This window comes from Myodes glareolus, chromosome 4 (assembly GCF_982192425.1).
Source record: "Myodes glareolus chromosome 4, mMyoGla1.1, whole genome shotgun sequence".
In the NCBI taxonomy this organism is placed as follows: Eukaryota; Metazoa; Chordata; class Mammalia; order Rodentia; family Cricetidae; genus Myodes; species Myodes glareolus.
The window spans coordinates 79,745,117-79,764,882 of record NC_142029.1 but is presented as its reverse complement, the minus strand read 5'-3'; the positions used below and the strand labels follow the sequence as shown (position 1 = coordinate 79,764,882).

Below are 19,766 nucleotides of genomic sequence, written 5' to 3'. Positions count from 1 at the left end.
AAGAGAACCCAAATTAAATATATTGATATTTAAGGTATTATCTATTTAATAATAGGTTGCCAAAAATAGTGTTTTCCAACCATTTAATCAAAGGGCCTTTTACTATCTATGAACTTTATTCTATCATTTATATTTATTCACCACGTGACATTTTAAAATACACACACACACACACACACACACATACCACATATTCTTATGTGCTTATCAAGGAGTACACAAACTTCCACAGGCACCACGTTGTAAAGTCAGAAACAACAAATGCCTTTACCACTGAGCCATCTCGAAGGTCAGCTCTCAACTTTTTAAACCAGATTTCTACCAGTATCAAACGTCAAAACTGTTATCTCTCAAAAGAGCTGAATAAAATTCACATGACTTGAAGGCAAGTAGGTAGAAGATCATGGCACTGACAGGGATTGCTCCATGGGACTTACTCTGAAACAGCCTTTCTGAGTGCTGTGCTAACAAAAGCAGAGCACAGCAAAAGCCAGGTCAAAGGTAACCTGGTCACGTAGAAGCTCCCCACCAAGTATTTCAGGAGACCAAGGAATGATGTGAGTTTCAGGGGACTCAGAAGGACAGCTCAAGGTTCTCTCGGAAAATCTCCAGCCCCTTCAAAACTTCGTAAATTAACTGAATTATATGTTTTACATGGAAAATTAAACAAGATTTGGAAAGAAACTATCCCATTCACTCCTTCCACGCACGCGTTATTTCATCTTTTACTCGCAAGAAATCACATTCTGAGACACTCTTTGGTCAGTGCTCCAGTGTAACCTGCCTAGAGAGCTAAAGTGGCTTTCTCTCTGGGCAGCAACAAGAGAAGATGGCAGCCCTTACGTATCTGGAAGGCTCCTCTTGGTTCTGGTCATTCATGTGAGCAGGAACAATCCGAGTGGCCAGTGGTCCCTCTGCAAAAGGCTTTGGTAGCTGACCTCTGAACTCCGATGGAATGAACTGAAGTTGCCAGCTGTCAGAAACACAAATGAGAAGAATGAGAAAAACACAAAGTGATCATGTTGCTAAATAGACTTGAAACAAACAACCCTTCACCCCAGATCACGAGGAAAACATTTCACTTGAACAAAACACAATTTCTGCTAAAACTTCACCAGGGAGCTGAGGCAGAGGTCACAAGTTGGTCTGAAATCATCAAGAAATTTACAACTAAAGGTTTCTCGGTCCTTCTACTCAAGTCTCGGCTTCAAAACTTCCAACTTAACAGTCAACCACAGAACAAGGAGTGTCAGCATGTTACTACCTCCCACACGAATTAAAGAACTAAAGCCAACTCACCAGGTGCACAGAGAAAGATGGCAAATGCACTAACACTGGGAGAACACTATTTTGGTCTGAATAATTCTCATACAAAAGGCAAAGGCCTAAGTCAACATTTAAAAGACAAGTTTATGACCTTATAATCTTCATTATGTAAAAAACAAACAAACAAACAAACAAAAACCCCAGCTGTATTACCAGGTGAGGAGCTGGTGAAGTCAGCAACATTAATTACTCATCTTAGCCAGACTTCTTTCTCACTGAAAACACAGAAGTCCAGGGTGATACGCTACCACATCTAACAGAGTATAAAGGGAGGCAGAACACCTCCATCACAGTTCTCCCGACTCCTATGTATCTGTGGAAATTTACTGTTGAAGGGGAAAAAAAAAAAACTCCTTTCTAAATCCATTCCTCTTGCTGAGGTTTCTACACACCACGGTTAGAAGTGTTTTAGTGTTAACTGCAGGATGATAAAGATGTGCCCTCAAAAAGGGGCCTGGATATTTAGAACTCCAACATCCAAATAAAAGCTGGGCGTGGCAGTATATGCCTGCAATCCCAGCACAGCACTGAGGAGACACACAGGAAGATTCTGGAGGGTTTGCTAGTTGAAACCCTGAGCTCTCAGTATAGCAAGGAGAGAGACCCTGTCTCAAGAAATAAAGTGGAGGCAGGCATGGTGGTGTTCACCTTTAATCCCAGGACTCAGAGGCAGAGGCAGGCGGATCTCTGTGAGTTAGAGGCCAGCCTGGTCTATGTAGCAAGTTCCAGACCAGTCAGGGCTACAGAGTGAGACGTTGGCTCAAAAGCAAAAATCAGTAAACAAATAATGCAAAGAGCAGTAGAAGATGACACATGACATCAACTCTGCCTCTGCACAGGAACATGCAGGAGTATGAGCACACACACATTCACACACACATACGAGTTACCAGCCAAGCCTAAGGACACACCTGTGACTAGGAGAAGGGAAAAACACATGACCTAGACACACCTGTTCATGAAAAAAGAGGCAGGCACACAATGCAGATTCTGCAGCACTCTAAGAAGATAAATGATTCAGTAATTCCTGTAAAAACTCCAAAGAGGGCTCAGAAGACTGTCCAGTTGGTGAGAATCTGAGGTCAAGTGAAAAAGCCAGCTGTGGTGGGGTGCACTTCTAATACCAGTGCTGGGGAGGCAGAAACGGGACAATCCCAGGGACTGGCTAATTACCCAGTCAGCCAGCCTAGCCTAACTGCCAAGTCCTGTGTCATGAGAGACCCTGTCGCAAAAACCAGGGCAGACATGCCTGAGGAACAACACCCAAAGTTGACCTCTGACCTCCTCACACATTTACACATGGGTGCATGTGTCCCAAATACACACACATATACATACACTTCCAAAGAAAAAAATTAAGTCTTCCAAAACAAACAAACTCTAACACAATCTTGACATAGAACTGCTACTTTCTGATGTAAATTTCTGGGAAATGGGGGTAAAGAGATGGCTGTTCAGAAGTTAAGAGCATTTGCTATTCCTGAAGAGAACCTGAGTTCAGTTCCCATCACCACCATGGAAGCTAGCTACTCTCTCTAACTCAGTTTCGGAAGAGCTGATGCTCTGTTCTGGCCTGACTGGGCACTGGTAAAACACTCATGTAAAAAAATAAATAAATCTTTAAAAATAAATTATAAAATGTGAGAATTAGGAACTGGAGAGATAGTTTCGTGGTTAAGAGTTCAATTTGTGCAAGTCTGAGGGTCAGTGTTCAAATGCCAGCACCCACATCAACACACCAGCTATCCCGTGCATGCCTGTAATGTCAGCACTGAGGCCACAGAGACAGCAGGATACCATTAGGGCTTGCTGATTGCAATCCAGCTTAGTTGGGGGGGGGGGGGGGAAGAGGTAGCAAGCTCCAGGTACAGTGAGAGACTCTTCCTCAAAGAACAGGCAGAGAGTGAGAGAAGAGGACACTCTGTCCACCTCTGACATTTCTGAACACACACACGCACATACACAACCCCACATGTACCCGCCACACATACAAAATTATTATGAATTAAAGGACGACTTACTTATCAGGCAGAAGGAAGCTACTGGGAAAGCGATACCACTCTTTTCCCACACAAACATTCACAGGCCTGCCTTCTGGGACAGTGTGGATGGCTGGGTCTGTGGCAATTCGGTAAAATTCCGGATACAAATCAAGGGGTCCATGATATCCTAAAAGGATAATGAATAAGCATAAGATGAGGTTCTAGCTTTTAGTTATAATCCATTTTAATATCCCACTATAATCCACATGAAATTTCTAAGAGTGTGAAAACCCACAGCAGCTCAGTGGGAAGCCAGCTCTACCAGCACAGATGTCTCTCTTGGTGGGACAACCACCACAGGGGAGGCTTTATTTGCCAAACGTAACCTGCTTTCTTGTTCTTTGCATACTGTTTTACCCTCTAAATTTTCTATTCCTTGGGTACATCATACTCTTATGACCCCAATAAAAATTATTAGGAAATATTTAACCATGAGAACTTAGTCCTAATTTGTAGAACATATTTAGGTTTTATTACATTAGCAGCAAACATTAAAAATAAGAAAGGCTGGAGAGATGGCTCAGCAGTTAAAAGCACTAGCTGCTCTTTCAGAGGTCCCACCTTCATTTTCCAGCACCCACATAGTAGCTCACAACTGTCTGTAATTTCAGTTCCAGGGAATTCAATGCCCTCTTCAGGTCCCCACAAGCACCAGATACCCATGTAGTACCTATGCATTCAGACAAAACACCTATATACATAAAAAAATTTTAAACTGAAAATGGGGGTCAGAAATCAATGCTATTGGAGGGGAAGCTGTGTAGTGCCATGATGATCTAGCAATCTCCTTTCAGTCCAGAGCCACACCCACCCAGCATAAGCCAACCACACGCTACAAGTAAACACTAAGGTGAAGTTCTTTGTGAGTATGGGTTAAGACACTCCCAGTATGTCTACCTCTGAACAGAGCCACAGAGCGAGAGAATGACAAGAGCCCAAACAGGAAGACTGTTCCTAATGCAAGCCAGCTGGACGTCACAGTGTAATGCTCCAGGCGATATCGTTGAAACACAAAGTGGTAACATTTCTAGAAGGAAAGGCAACTGTATTGATAAACAAGATACCCAGCATCACAGAAACAATATACACAGCCACACACCATCACAGATACGATATACATGGCCACACACCATCACAGATACGATATATACAGCCACACACCATCACAGACACGATATACACAGGCACACGCTATAACAGACACAATATACACGGCCACATGATGTCACAGACACAATATACATAGACACACACCATCACAGACACAATATACACAGCCACACACCATCACAGATACAATATACATGGCCACACGCTATCACAGACACAATATACACGGCCACATGACATCACAGACACAATATACATAGACACACGCTATCACAGACACAATATACACGGCCACATGACATCACAGACACAATATACACGGCCACATGACATCACAGAAAAACTGGGATACAGAAGCAGAATAAGGGGTGTGAGGAAGGATCTGAGCATGTGCAAACACTTGGTGTGGTACCCATTCCAAATTCAAAGACCAAAGTCAACTATTCTAGCTCTGTCTGCAGGTTTGCTTAGCCAGCCAACTTTACAAGAATAAACTCTACTGTCAAAAGAAAATAAAGTGCATATTTTTGCTGGTGCATGAGGTTCTAATGTTGTTTTTTTCTTTTTTGCTTCTCAAGACAGGCTGTTACTCTGCATCCTTCAGTAGTTTGCTACCTTCTTGCTTCTGTCCCTCAAGTATAGAACTACAGACGTAAGCCCCAACACTAATAACTTATCTTAAAATATCTGAATAAAATCAGTATTTTAGATATGACAATACTGACAACATTATGACAAAAGTTAAGATGATATAAAGTTATAGGTGTCTTGATGGAAGAGGAAATGCTTTCAACAATCTCTAAACTATCTCACATGAAGCTATACTTTATAAATAAAGTTATCTTTTAAAACTATTACCCTGGTGGACATGGTAGTACACACCGTCAATCACAGAACTAGGGAGGTATAGGCAGATGAATCTACGTAAATTCAAAGCTAACCTGGTCTACATACAAAGACTACACAGTGAGACTCCCTATCTCAAATAAGTATATGTAATATATTATATACAGCCACATAATATATATGTATTTCCTAATTATAATATCACCCTAACACAGACAAACCTTAAAACATTATGCCACGTGAAAGAGATCAGTGATAAAATAACATATATTTTAAGATTTCACTCACATGGGATGCACAGAATAGACAAATTGATATACAAAGGAGACAGTGACAGTGTACTGAGGATATACCATGACAAAGGGGTGGGGGCGCTAGGTAATGAGCATGGAGCTTTTGAGGTGATGAAAATGTCCTAAACTCGCGGCTGCAGACACCTGCAAATACACTAAAGCCACTAAAAAGCTGAACTCATAGTTTATGAGTTCTCACTTAATAAATCTGTTAAAAACAAAAAGCTATCACCTTATTTTTTTTTCTTTCCCTGACAACTGTAAATGGTAGCAAGAACATGAGAGGGTCCCAAACTGTTGAGGTCATAAACACAGAGATAATCAAACACATGTAAAATTAACTCTGCCAGAGAATTGATCTGGACAAGCTTTAAATCAAGATTACAAACTGCCCCATATTGCTAACTGTCTGATATAATCCCAAAATCCTGACCATGTTTGATTCTGATCTAATAACTATAGAACACACATTCTGTTTGGTCTGCCCCTGTGCTACTATATGTGATGTCCTATATGATAAGCTAAAATGTAGTAGTAAATGGATGCTGTTGACAGGAGACAAATGAACATTACAAACATAATCAATAGCAAATAGAGTGAAATATATCCTCATCAATACACAGAGCTTTCAGGATATATTTCATGTTATGGATAGAGGTGTACTCTGTATTCATAAGGGTCTTTGCTGTTGCTACTGCTGAGACAGGGTCACACTGAGCAGTGTTGGCTAGCCTGGAGCACACTACGGAGACCGGCTGGCCTGCAACTCACAGACATCCACCTGTCCTCAAAGTTTCACAAGCAATCATGTCAGAAATGAAACAGGAAGAGGCAGACAAACATCTCCCAGAAACTCACCTGAAGAGCAGAAAGAGAAACAGCGCCACAGAGACATATAAGTGGGTACACTGGGAAAAGAAATCGCTCCTCTTTGTGAGGTTGGATGAAGAAAATTAGAAACCAAATATACATTGGTGCCAAGGTAAGCCAATATGGATGTCCTAAATTCTGAACTGCAAGACAAAATAACATCCCCTGTCATCATGTGAGAACCAAACAATGCATTTTGTTTCAAAGTCTTTTTTTTTAAATTTTAATTTGATACTAGGAGGACATCCCATTAAAATGTTTCAACTTAGGAATTTACCCTCATTCTAACATAAGGAACATACTCCTGAGTTTTTCCAAGAGACTCAAAGCTTAGTGGGAGGAACAATAGTTAAAACACAGGGGAAGTACAGTTAACGATAACAGAGCTTAGTAAACTCTAGGTGGGCAAAGATAAAAAGCATATTCTCTGTATGGGTCCTGCCACTAAGACTAAAGATTCCCCAAATTAATCAAATCCACTTTGAGTAATCCTTTTATCCACACACCAGTGGGTTTGTTAAAACAGGCATGGATGAAAAAAAGAAAAAAAATCAGTTGAATTCTTGAACCCTATTCATCAAGCCCAACCCAGTCTGCCTTGTTTTGTTCTGTTGTCCAAACTTGACCCAAATGCCTCATTCTCTGGTGTCACCAAGACCAATGACAATGCTTCAAAGCAAACACAAAATACTCTAAAAGGAAGTTTTCTGTCTTTACAATCCACATCTACTCTGAACCACAAAAGTGAAACCAACATGTACTTAAAAGAATAAAAGGAACATAGAGAACACTGTGCCCCAAGCACCTGCTGGAGAATTCTGGCATTACAAGGGCCTTGAGAAAAAGGCAACCATGGTAGGTTGGCATTACTGACAATGAGGGAGGTATCTACAAAATGCTGGCAAGAGGTAGGCAGACAGCACCCCCTGGTGTTCATTATGTCTACAGCATGATAGTCAAGAGCCCTCCCAGTTGTCCCATTTAGTTACTAGACCATTGGTGCAACTACAGAACTCTTTGGAGGTAAACACTCCTGACCTTGGGCCAGTGAGATGGCTCAGGGGGTAATACGATTTACCCTGCCATATAAACTCGACAACCTGAGTTCAATCCCAAGATTCCACAACAGAGAGCCAGAACTGGCCTCCACAATATACTCTCCCCTGCTCCTTCCAATCATTTTCCAAATCTTTTTAAATGAGTGAAGATCCCCTCACTGTCCAGACAGCACATGCTATATAAACCATTAACAAGAAAAGTTGAGCAGGTGAGAAGGGAAGATCATTCATCTCGCACAAAAATTCAACTAAGATGTCTCAAGTTAAACCTTTCCAAAGCTCTCATGAATTTCTGCTCAAATTTGTCTTCCATAGTGCAGATACCAGAAACCCAGCTCCACTGCTTGAGAAAGCAGCGGCTGTATGACATGCGATCAGAGTAAGGTGAGTGCCATACAGCAGAGGGAGTCTGGAGTATTGGCCCCTGGCAAGTCCAAGCAGCTGCTTCAGTTCCAGCTCCAGAATGTTTGCCTGCAGCACAGATCACTGTAAATAATCATCCAAGACGCTTGCCTCTACAAGGGGAATGGTTCAAACAGGCTGGTCTCCTGTGCTTTCCCCAAATGTCTCTGCTTCCCTGGTAATGGTAAAATCACACTGACCTCCTTCCCTTAAGGCAGTGGTTCTTAACCTTCCTAATGCTGACCCTTTAATACAGTTCCTCATGTTGTGATGACCCACAAACAAAAAGTTATTTCGTTGCTATTTTGTAACTGTAAATTTGTTACTGTTATGAATCACAATGTAAATACAGAATATGCAACCCCAAGAGGCTATGACTCACAGGATGAGAACTGCTCCCTTAAGATGATGCAAAGCTTCATCTTGTTCAATTCAAACAATTAACCAAATAATCTACAAATACAAACTAAAATTTCAGTTATTCAACCATTTTCATAGAGAGAAAGTGGAGACTAAAATAAGCAGTTTTCCACTTGGTATTTAACCTGTTACTTGCTTTCTCCTCCAAATCCTGCCTTATCTCAAACCACTCACCATGGAATCTCTGCAGCAGGTACTCCATAAGAAAAGTCAGTGGTAAGACCAGAAGAGCCAATGCAAAAGCAACGTTGAAATTCAGAAATCCATTGATTAAGTAGAAATACCATGGTTCTGTACCTGAGAAAGAACGAGATAGGAAGACATTAGTGATGCCGTCAATGCCTGCTACAATATTTGGCCCTTACTGTCTTCTGCTCAAGAAGCACTGGCAATTCAACACTCAACTAAGTGAAAATCCACAAGCCTAGGTGTTCTTCGGTGCTCAGGCATATACACAGGAGGCACAAGAACAGAAGACAGGAAACGCAGACGGGTTACGAAGCTCTGGATGAGAATTACCAGATTTTAATTATTTCACTTTATTCCTATCAGTAGGAATTTAGCCCATCTTCGCCTCTACCACAGAAGATGCGGAATTCCTCTGCTCTAGAGGATGTGGTGACTTGGTGCCACTGCAGAAGCATAGGCCCAGCTTTCACTAAGTACTCAACCTGCAAGAGCTTTCAGACTGGACTCCTAACCTCCAGGAGAAACACATTTCCGTGCTTCATAAATTGCCCAGTCTTAATATTCTGTTAAGGCAGCACCAACAAACCCAAACAGAAATTTACTGCACCTACTCTAAATGCCACGCCCAAATGAGACAAACACTTTAACTAGTATTAGTAGTTAAAGAGCACAGAGCACATGAAGCTAAAACATCTTAAAACATCATTTGAATTTAACTATAGTTTCAATACTCTGAAGACTAACTAACAGATAAACTTATTTATAGCTATGCATCCCCTTGAAAAGTTCAACTATTTTGCAGTCACACATATAGGGTTCCATGTGTTTCATAAAAGGCAATAACTCAGGGTTAGGGTTAGTGATATAGTTGAGTAGTAGGGTACTTGTCTAGCATGCATGAAGCCCTGGGCTCAGTACAACCCGAAACACACTCACACACACACACACGTATACATATGTGTGTGTGTATATATGTACATATTTAATTAAAAAACAGCATGACATTTTTGTGTTTTTTTTTAATGTGTATGTGTGGGTGGGTGCCCGCAAAGGTCAAAAGAGGCATCAGATCCCCTAGAGCAATGGTTCTCAACCTAGAGGTTGAACAACCTTTTCACAGGGGTCAGATACCAAATCTCCTGCATATCAGATTTTACATTACAATTCATAACAGTAGCAAAATTACAGTTATGAAATAATGACATATTTCAATGAAAATAATGGTTAGGGGTCACCGCAACACGAGGAGCTGTAGTAAAGGGTCCCAGCGTGAGGAAGGTGGAGAACCACAGCTGGAGAGCTGTGGCTACAGGTGGTTGTAAGCTGCCTGACACGGTGCCAGAAACCAAACTTGGGTCCTCTACAAGGACAGCAGACATTCTTAACCACTGACCCACCTCTCCAGCCTCCTCAGCTCCTGTCCCCATTATGACCAGAGACCCAGGTCCTGCTCAGAATTCAAAGGATTCAGAAGGAAGCAAAATGGCTGAAATGCAAGTCTCACACTGGTTTTATTTTATAACTCAAGATCCTTAAACCTGAAAGATAAGAAAGAGCTCCCCTCCCTGAACATTTAGCCATTTTCTCATCTCTTTTCCCTCTGTGTGATTACTTCAATCAGGCAGTGAATGACACATGCAGGTTTTAATCAGTATGCGTTGTGACATCCGCTTTGTACCATAGCAATTTCCTGCAATCAGCATTGCTTAAAAGGATAATCAGGAGGCAGAGGCAGAAAAACCTGACTCTTTTGTAGCTTGCACAGCAATATAAGGTTAAAACCAAAGTCACAATGCTAGAGACACTTAGAGGAGCAGGAGGGAAGTGGACCGCGCAGGAAGGGCCCTTGTTCAATCATGTGCCACCTCTGGGGAAAGCTCATTCCTATTCAAAGACAACTAAACCGTTAGGGACAGAAGTCATTCATTTGGGACATCTCTAATCTTTCATTTTTTCCCATTTAATCTTTGAGTTGTAGAAAATTTCTGGATAGTTATACTTTTAAGATAGAAAAATGTCTTCTCTGGGTTTCAATTAATGACTTCACAACATCAAAGCATCCACAATGCTGGTCCCTGAGACTGAGCCAATTGACAACCAACAAGCATCTTAAAATAATTTACATGTATTATTCTTATTTGGTATCAAGAAAAATCCCAAGTCAGCACTCTATCAGGTCCAACCAAAGCAGTTCTAAGACCTGACAGTAACGGGGATTCTGACTGATTCTATGGAAATCAATCTTCCATTCCTTCTTGATGTTTTACTGTGAACCTACAATGTACAAGGAGTTCCAACTCAAAGCTAAGATAGTATTCTCTCCATGGGAGGCATCTAAACAAGGAGAAACTAGCACTCTTAAAGAACTCTAATCAGCTTCAGCTTAGTCCTTAGCTTCAAGAAAACAAATAAACAAACAAACTCTGAAAACCAAGAGCTGAAACCAGACTTAAAACAATTATCACCAACTGAGGTGGCACAGGCCAGGAAGATTTGCTAAGAGGTGGAGGCAGGAGGATTACAAATTCAAGGTCAGTCTGGACTACTGAGCGAGTTCCAGCACAGTTAGGACTATACAGAAAAATCCTGTCTTAAAAACAGAACAAAAAACAATGTCAAGTTCAAACTCTGAGCAGAGTAGAATTTGTGTTCTTGAAATATTTCTATCAAGGCATTGTTAAGGCCAGCTATACACAATCACTTTCACGGCTGGTGAGACAATCCCCACTACTGACAGAGTAACCAGTATTTTACTTCCATGATAGCAAAACTAAACTGAGTGAAATCAAAGCAGATTTACGAAGTGGCACAAAACCCTAGGACTCTTCTCAACAAACACTGTGTGAAATGAACTGCAGACACCAGAGTCCAAGGAGAGACTGGACTCAGGTCTACCATATTCCCAAACCTACGGCAGCCTCCTTGGCCAACCCACTATTGAACAGGAACACCAGGCCTTTCCTCCCCACTTCCCCAGGAGCCCGATCATCTCTAGAGCCTCTAAAGGGCTACAAAAATGTATCACTTTCATGTTTTCTTTAGAGTTTAATAAGCAGTCAGACTACCCAGCATATAATGACCCATTTACAAAAGTGAGAAGCCAGTTTTTCAAAATTAACCCATTCACCAATAAAGAATGGATAAATTTCTAATTGGTGACATGTAAATCAATTTTCACCACGCAGTCTGGATGTAGTCAAATAAAATCGTGAAAATAAACCAAACTAAGGGGCAATTTAAAACATGTGAACTTTCCCTAGATGAAGGGAGACATCTAGAGGCTGCCAGAGCAAGCTACTGGTTTAACTGGCCAGGTCGCCCAGCAAATACTAATCATGGAAGCTGGCCTGAGACACCTGACTCCCAACCAAGCCAGGGCAGTCAAATGCAGAGAATGCTCTGGGGACACCTGGAAGACTGATAAAGAAACCACACTGATTCCAACAGGGAAATTTGCTCATGAAGTATTTAGTGGCTTGGTTGATCTAGAAAAGCCTCTAACATCTTTCAGTAACTAGCCAGTCCAAATGCATTCAGGGGTCAAATAAAACTAGACTGGGGAGGGGTGGGTAAGAGACGGAGGTTCTCAGGTACCTAGAGATTACATCACAGAAGCACGACAGGCAATTACCTTCTCTTAATCTTAAACTAGCCAGTCTACTCATTCTTTCCTTCTGACACGAGTCTCCTTTGCTCACCTTGCAGATTTTTCAAACTTTCTCCCCCCCCCCGCCCGCAAAAAACTAACATCAAATGTATATGTATAGAAAATATATGTAGGAATATACTCCTAAAAGTTAATACTACTACATAGAGATGACAGGGCTATGTGTTTGTTTTCTTTTTGCTATTATATTCATTTTATGATAATAGAAGTTTGACTGGGGTTGGAGAGATGGCTCAGTGGTTAAGAGCATTGCCTGCTCTTCCAAAGGTCCTGAGTTCAATTCCCAGCAACCACATGGTGGCTCACAACCATCTGTAATGAGGTCTGGTGCCCTCTTCTGGTCTGCAGATGTGCTTGTAGACAGAATATTGTATACATAATAAATACATACATATTAAAAATAATAAAATAAATATTAAAAAATAAAATAATAAAAATAAAATATTTTTTTAAAAAAGAAGTTTGGTTGTTGTTGTTGTTGATTTGTATTTACTTTTTGTTTGTTTTTTTGTTTTTTGAGATGCAGTTTCTTTGTATAAAAACCACAGCCCTGCTGTCCTGGAACTCACTTTGCAGACCAGGTTGACCTCTGACTCACAGAGATCCCCCAGCCTCTGCCTCCTGAGTGCTGGGATTGAAGGCGTGCGCCACCACACCCAGCTGCTGTTTTTTAAGAGAGGGGTCTCATGTAGCCCAAGCTAGCCTCAAACTTGCTATGTAGCTAGCTTTGAACTGCTACTCCTGCCTCTGCCTCCCCAGTACTGGAATTACATGTACCACCAAAACCACCTCAAAAGTAGTTTGATTAAAAAATTTAAAAAGCATTAAAGCCATAGTTTAAGACAGGCAGGGATGGTCAACCCTACAGTTGTGTCACTTGGGAGGAGGAGTCAGGAGGATTGCTACAAGTTTAAGACTAGTTTTGGCTACAGAGTGACACCACGCATAGCCAACACTCCTTAAAGCTCCCTGAGTCTAGATCTGGGGATAATGTTCAGCAGCACAGAGGGAGGGTCAGCGCTGACCACCGTACCAGTCAGCAGACACAGGGGCTATGTTTTCATTACACTGCAGTCAAAAGTTCTGTGTTCAGTAGAAAAGGACACAGCACAAAATGCCACATTTGGTCAGTGCACACTGTTATTCCAGTTCTAGAATGTAGGGGGAGGATCAGGAATTCAAGGCCAACTTGGACTATGCCTGAAGCATGCAGGGAAGGAATGGGGAGAAAGGGATATATGTGAATTAAAATTGTGAAGCTCAGGTAAATTAAGCTTTTTTCTACTTTTTCCTCAAATTTTCTAAAGGCTTACCATAAAGATCAGGTCCATGAGAAGTGAACACATTATACACAACAATGTTGAGAGGAGCAATCACCAACTTTCCATAATAGTAGCTGTCAATGACCACCACGGGCACCTAAAGTAAAAGAAAAAACAGCAGAGGTAGTTTTCAAAATGCTGATGAAAAAAACTTCAGAATGAAAAACAAAATGAGCTCCTGATGTTTCCTTCACCACATCAGAAGCTACTTCAAACATGAGAGCAAACACAGAAAACAGGAAACTCACCAGGAAGAGAATTAGGGCCACCAGCGACCAATGAAAGAAACTCTTCCACCTGTGTTTCAGGGCCAGCGAGTCAAAGGCGATGGGTAAACTATTCAACAGAAACACAGGAAGATGTTGGTAAAGTACTAAACACTTGGGACAGAGTCACACAGGTCTACGCTGAGCAGAGAACCAAACGGCTTTCCCAGGGGCAGAGAAGAAAGGAATCTTGTATGAGACAAGATGTCTTCTCAAAAATAAGCTGGTCTTTCCAAGGACCCATCAAGAGAGGTGGTGCGGGAGAATTATCTGTATTCTGTCAATCATGTATTTTAATAAAACGCTGACTGGCCAGGCAGGAAGTATAGGCGGGTCAACCAGACAGAAAGTAGAGGCGGAGTAATGAGAATAGGATAAGGCTAGGGAGGAGAAGGGTTCCTCGGCCACTCCTGTGCAGACCACCGAAGAGGCAACATGTAAGCTGTCACACTGAGAAAGGTACTGAGCCCATGTGGCTAACATAGATAAGGATAATGGGGTAATATATGTTATAAGAGTTAACAAGAAGCCTGACCTAATGAGCCAATCAGTTTATAATCTTATGGAGTCTTGTGTGTGATTTTCTTTGTTGCTTGCCGGCTGTTGGGGTACTGGGAGGGACAGAAACCCCAACAAGCTGGCCCTCATGTTACAGAGAGGTATGCCACAGATGGACAAGAAACAGACAGATGCTGCTGGACCATCCTGACACTGATTGGTATGTATTAGACATGTAAGACACAGTCAACATACATTCAAGTATACCATTATTCTACACCTACTGGCAAGTACTGACCTCTCCCTTCTGAAATTAACTAGGATTTTATTATATATTTCTAACTTGTGAATAAATAATTTTTAATGTGAGTAGGTTTGCAGGTACACATGTCATGGTGTATGTGGAGGTCAGAGAATAACTCTGAGGAATCAGTTTTGTCCCCTCCACATTTATGTGGACTCCAAGGATCAAACTCAGATTTGTACAGCAAGTGACTTTACTGCTGAGCCAACTCTCCCTCAGTGGCTCTCCACTGCATTTTTTTAGAGAGAGCGTCAACCCCTGACCCTGGAGCTTATCAGTTCAGCGAGGTTAGCTGGCCAGTGAGCTCCAGAAACTCTTCAGTCTCCATCCCAGCCCTGGGATTTCAGAAGCACCATACCTGCCTTTTAAGTGTGTGCCGGGGACTGAACTCAAGACCTCGGCTTTGCACGGCAAGCACTTTACTAAGTCATCTCCCCAGTCTCCAAAAACCCTTTTTACCTCATTAAATCTGCCCTTTGGTTATTTATTGCTGTGGTGAGGTCCTATACATTCCAGGCAAACATTTTACTACTGAGCTATACCCTATAGGTACTTTTAAAAATATGGAATATTATATTTAAAATGTTAATAACAACTATTAAGATGTATTTTTAAATTATGTATATAATATGTGAGTGCTAGTGCCTCCCAAGTCCAGAAGAGGGTACCAGGTTCCCTGGAACTGCGGTTCCAGGCAGTTGTGAACCACCCCGTACGGATGCTGGGAACCAAATTCCGGTTTTCTCTAAGAGCAGCATGCACTTTTAACCAAAGAGCCAATTCCTCTAGTATAGTCAAGAAGTTAAGGTAGACAAACCGAGAAAGAAGTAGTAGAAACAAAGAGTATGGAAGGAAGTGGAGACACACTTAAACTCGGGGAAGGAGCTGGAACAAGAAAGGAGAAGGGATGCAGGGAAAATTCCTTGTGATTAAGAGCATGGGCTTCTCTTCCAGAGCTCCCACGTGGCAGCTCAGTTCCAGAGGACCTGATGCCCTTTTCTAGCCTGCAGGAATACTGCAGACGTGTGGTACACAGACAGACATGCACCCCATGCACATAATTTTTTTTTTCCAAGAAAAGAGAAGGACAAAAGGGAGCATTTCAATCTGGGTGCCAAGGAAAAGCACAGCGCAGACTGCAGCAGTAGGAGAAACACCAGCAAGCTTTAGAAGACAGGGGACAGTGGTCAGCAAGAGAGGGAGTGGGGCAAGAGAGAATAACATGGCTGAGGAAAACGGCTGAAATACATTCTATACATGTATGAAAACGTCACAGTGAAACCTGGTATGCATAATTAATATAAGATAGTATAAGCATTTTTAAAAAAGCAAGCATAATGTTAATGGCAAATTATTCCAAATCTTACTACCTATGTTCTCATTTATAAAAATACTAATTATTGTTAGGAAGTGGTGACACACACCTTTGATCCCAGCACTCAGATGGGAGAGGCAGGTGGATCTCTGTAAATTCAAGTCTAGCCTGGTCTACAGAGCTCATTCCAAGACAACCAAGTCTACACAAAGAAACCCTGTCTCAAAAATCCAACCCACTCAAAACTACTAATTATTATAGCTTCTTGCAGAGTTGTAAAATTTAGAAATAAAAATTGTGATGGGTTTGGTAATGCTAGCAATTGCTAGCATTCAGCAGTGGTCATTAGCAGTCATTCCTCTCAGTAGAATAAAACACACAAAGAAACAGTAATATGTTTTTGTTCCCAAAGTCTTCATCAGTCAAATCAATTTCTTTAACTTTCATTGCTGGCTGGGAAATCTGCATCTGATACAACATCAGGATTGACCAGATGCCCAGGGTATACAGGAAAGGAATAACTTAAGTTTCTTACCCAAGGGCTGCACTAAATGGCCACCCTACAATAGCCCCGGCTGCTACTCCCAGCACAGCAATGGGTGTCTTGTCCATATACCATCCGGTCATGGCAATCAATGTAGTGTACATGCAGAAGCTGCTAGGAAGGAATGCTACAAGAGCAAAGAGAGAAAGGAACAAGAGAATGAGATTAGATATTGATTTTAAAAATTCACCTGCACTGCAAAATGCCAGTTAATTATGAATCTATTTTGGAAAACACTATTATAAACAAGCACTAAGGTTGAAGACATGGCTCAGCTGACAGAGTGCTTGCCTATAATGCACAAAGTCTGGGGTTCAATTCCTAGGCCACAAAAAAACTGGACATTGTGGCACATGCCTACAGTCCCAGCCCTCAGGAGGTAGTAGCAAGAAAATCAGAAGTTCAAGGGCATCCCCAGCAGTGAAGCAAGTTTGAGGCCACATGAGACCCTGTCTTGGACCGTGAGACCCTAGGTAGAAAGAAATACACAAAGAAAGGGAGAAAGTGGAGGAAACAAATGGGTTGTCAAAGGACATTCCTATTCAAAACACAAAATGCACTGTGGCTTTTATTTCCTCACACCTTTTTTCCAAGTACACAAGGCCCCAGTTACACAACACTAGCCATCCATTCCTCTCCTGGCCTAAATTTAAAGCTTAAACAAATCCAGGACTCTCCACCTTTATTTCCATGCAGAGAATATGATTCAAAAGACTCAGACCCATTGCGGACCCATTGCGGACAATGTATTGGTTTCTTCTGCTAAGATATCCTGGTTCACACTTGTTCTCTACAGGGATTCTAGGAAGCCTCCTCAAGGCTCAGAGCTACATTCTGGCCTTGGCATTGCCCCTTAACCATTGCATCTACCATAACTTTGTCATGGTATACAATAGTTTGAACACACTCAAGGATCTTGCAACAGCAGCAAAATATTCCTAACAACTAAACAAATGTGGCTTTTCATGCTTCATAAGGCCTGATTCCTGAAGCAAAAAAAAAAAAAAATCAGCTGATTCTAACAAGAACTACAATGAATACGCAGTGAGATTTAGGACACTCAGCAAGGGCCCACTTCAAAGGCTCCGCTATAAAGACTGAATTCCTAAGTGCCTCAACTGAGGCTGCAAAACTAAGGGAACACCCCACACATACAAATCTGTTTCCGGATTAGCAAAGTAACTAAAACAGAACATGTGAGATGCAGCTTCCACAGACAGATGCTAAATAATATTGAAGTCAAGTCTGGCTGCCAGTGCAGAGAACAAAAGAGCAGAGAGATCTGAGGTCTCTGCTAATGCTGATGAAGCATTTACTGCACATTCACTACAGTGGCTCTCCAAGCTGGTCCAGGGTGGAGCCCAGAGGTCCCTGTAGAACATTTATTTCCATATGGTCAATGAAGAAAATGCTAACCATGAACTCTGTACAAGGTGCTATCTTGTATATTTAGTGAACCTACTAGAGTCTTGACTATATAAGCATAAACTAAAATTGAGATAATTTAGCAAGATAATTTTTCTGGAGAATTGGGAACCACCTATCTTTTGAGCAGGCTACCTTAGCTCAGTCCACAGAATATTGCTGTTCAAAGGCAACACAGCCGGCAAGCTACCAGTCCTACTTAGAACCTTTATTCTAGGTGTCCAGAAGCTAACTACAAGAATAAATGCCCAAGGGATACAACCTCTATAGAATACATCTCAAATAACAGGCAGAAAACAGAGCCATCAATTAAAAAAACTCTCCTCCAGTGGCCAAGAAAGGAAGTGAGTCATTAGGAAGAAGAAGAAACAGAAACTCTCCAGTGAGACTGCCAGGTCTACGACTCATGAGTCTGTGCAGGTCACACACCAGTGCTCTGCCAAGCATTCGTCTACATAACCTTGCTGGCTGAGTGCGTCCCTCAAAGGCAACTGTATAGGAAGGTGAACTTGTGACCCACACACCTGCCCTTCTACTTACCAGACGATGAACAAAACATGCCAGTGCTGAGCACCAAGAAGGCCAGCATCATTCGACTCACATGCAGCCCAAATTTCTTGCACACGGCCCTCAAAGAAAAGATAAAAACCATTAATATTGTGGCTACTAGAAGACAGATGTCACAAAGCAATGAAGAAATAGAGGTCTGTTTGAGAAGTAACAGTGAAGTCAAACACAGAGCTGTCTAGACTGTCAGCAATTTCGTATGTATAAGAAACCTTCCTCCTGACACAGAAGAGCTCCTTAAGAGGAAATGTGTTTAAAAGTTCTTAACAATTTCATATGCATAAGAAACAGACTTCTTACTCTTGGCACAGAAGGTGTCTTCTTTAAGAAAAGCTGCACATTTAGAATTATATTTGCTATCAATAGGGAGATAGCATGATATCATAAGAAATTGCAGGCCTCAGGTCCAGGCACATGTTGACCAAGTTTTCTGTCCTGCCCGGTCCCACAGTTGTTCAGTCCCAAAGAAACACACAGACGTCTACATTAATTATAAACTGGTTGGCCTAGTAGTTCAAGCTTCTTATTAATTAATTCTTACATATTAAACTAGCTCATTATTCTTGTCTATGTTAGCTTGGCACCTTTAACCTTGAGGCGCTCTCATATTGCTTCCTCTGTGGCTGGGTCACGACTGCAGACTGAATCTTTCTCTTCCCAGAATTCTCATTGCCCTGCCTCTACTTTCTGCCTGGTCGCCCCGCTTATACTTCCTGCCTGGCTACTGGCCAATCAGCATTTATTTAAAATACAAGTGACAGGGTACAGACCATTGTCCCACAGCAGGCAGGTTCAAATTCTGACCAGCAGTGGCTAATTTGATAGTCTGCCATTTTCCACATCTGTAAGAGGATAGCAACTATGCCTACATAAAGTTTCTGTGAGGGATATTGCCAGAAAAATGCTTAGTAAAGTGCCTAGCATAGAGATGTCCAGCAAAGGTTTTTCTCAACACACAGAGAAGGATGCCTTGTGGGATGGCACATGCCTTTATTCCCAGCGCTTGGGAGGCAGAGGCAGGTGGATCTCTGAGTTCTTGCTCTACAGAATGAGTTTCAAGACAGCCAGGGCCACACAGAGAAACCCTGTTTCAAAAGATAAAAACAAAAGCAGAGAGATAATACAAGGAGTTAAAGGTTTTAGCAGTGACTGGGCAGAGGAGATAAAGAAGAGAGGCAGATTAATCAGAACTGAGAATGCATGGATGCCTACTGCTTTGCAAGCTAATCAAAATATGTCATTATTTAAAATAAAAAATAAGGTTTCAACAGAGGTGCCTTGCATGAGTAGATAATGTTGTTA

At 41.7% G+C, this 19,766-nt stretch overlaps 1 protein-coding gene across 5 annotated transcripts in view; it reads right to left on the bottom strand.

Annotated features, from left to right (window-relative positions):
* Alg9 (ALG9 alpha-1,2-mannosyltransferase) overlaps positions 1-19,766 on the bottom strand; it is a 62,055-nt gene that overhangs the window by 28,801 nt on the left and 13,488 nt on the right. For 4 of the 5 annotated variants that reach the window (XR_015001635.2, XM_048416718.3, XM_085688739.2 and 1 more), the window contains exons 5-13: positions 18,438-18,526; positions 16,464-16,599; positions 13,794-13,881; positions 13,537-13,642; positions 8,542-8,664; positions 6,476-6,630; positions 4,266-4,395; positions 3,348-3,495; positions 844-973 (exon numbers count right to left, since the gene is read on the bottom strand). Coding sequence is in view for 4 of the 5 variants with exons in the window: in XM_048416718.3 (XP_048272675.1) it covers positions 844-973; positions 3,348-3,495; positions 4,266-4,395; positions 6,476-6,630; positions 8,542-8,664; positions 13,537-13,642; positions 13,794-13,881; positions 16,464-16,599; positions 18,438-18,526 (1,105 nt within the window). In the remaining variant the exon portion in view is untranslated. The remainder of the gene's footprint in view (positions 1-843; positions 974-3,347; positions 3,496-4,265; positions 4,396-6,475; positions 6,631-8,541; positions 8,665-13,536; positions 13,643-13,793; positions 13,882-16,463; positions 16,600-18,437; positions 18,527-19,766) is intronic. The other variant, XM_085688740.2, reaches the window with a different exon arrangement.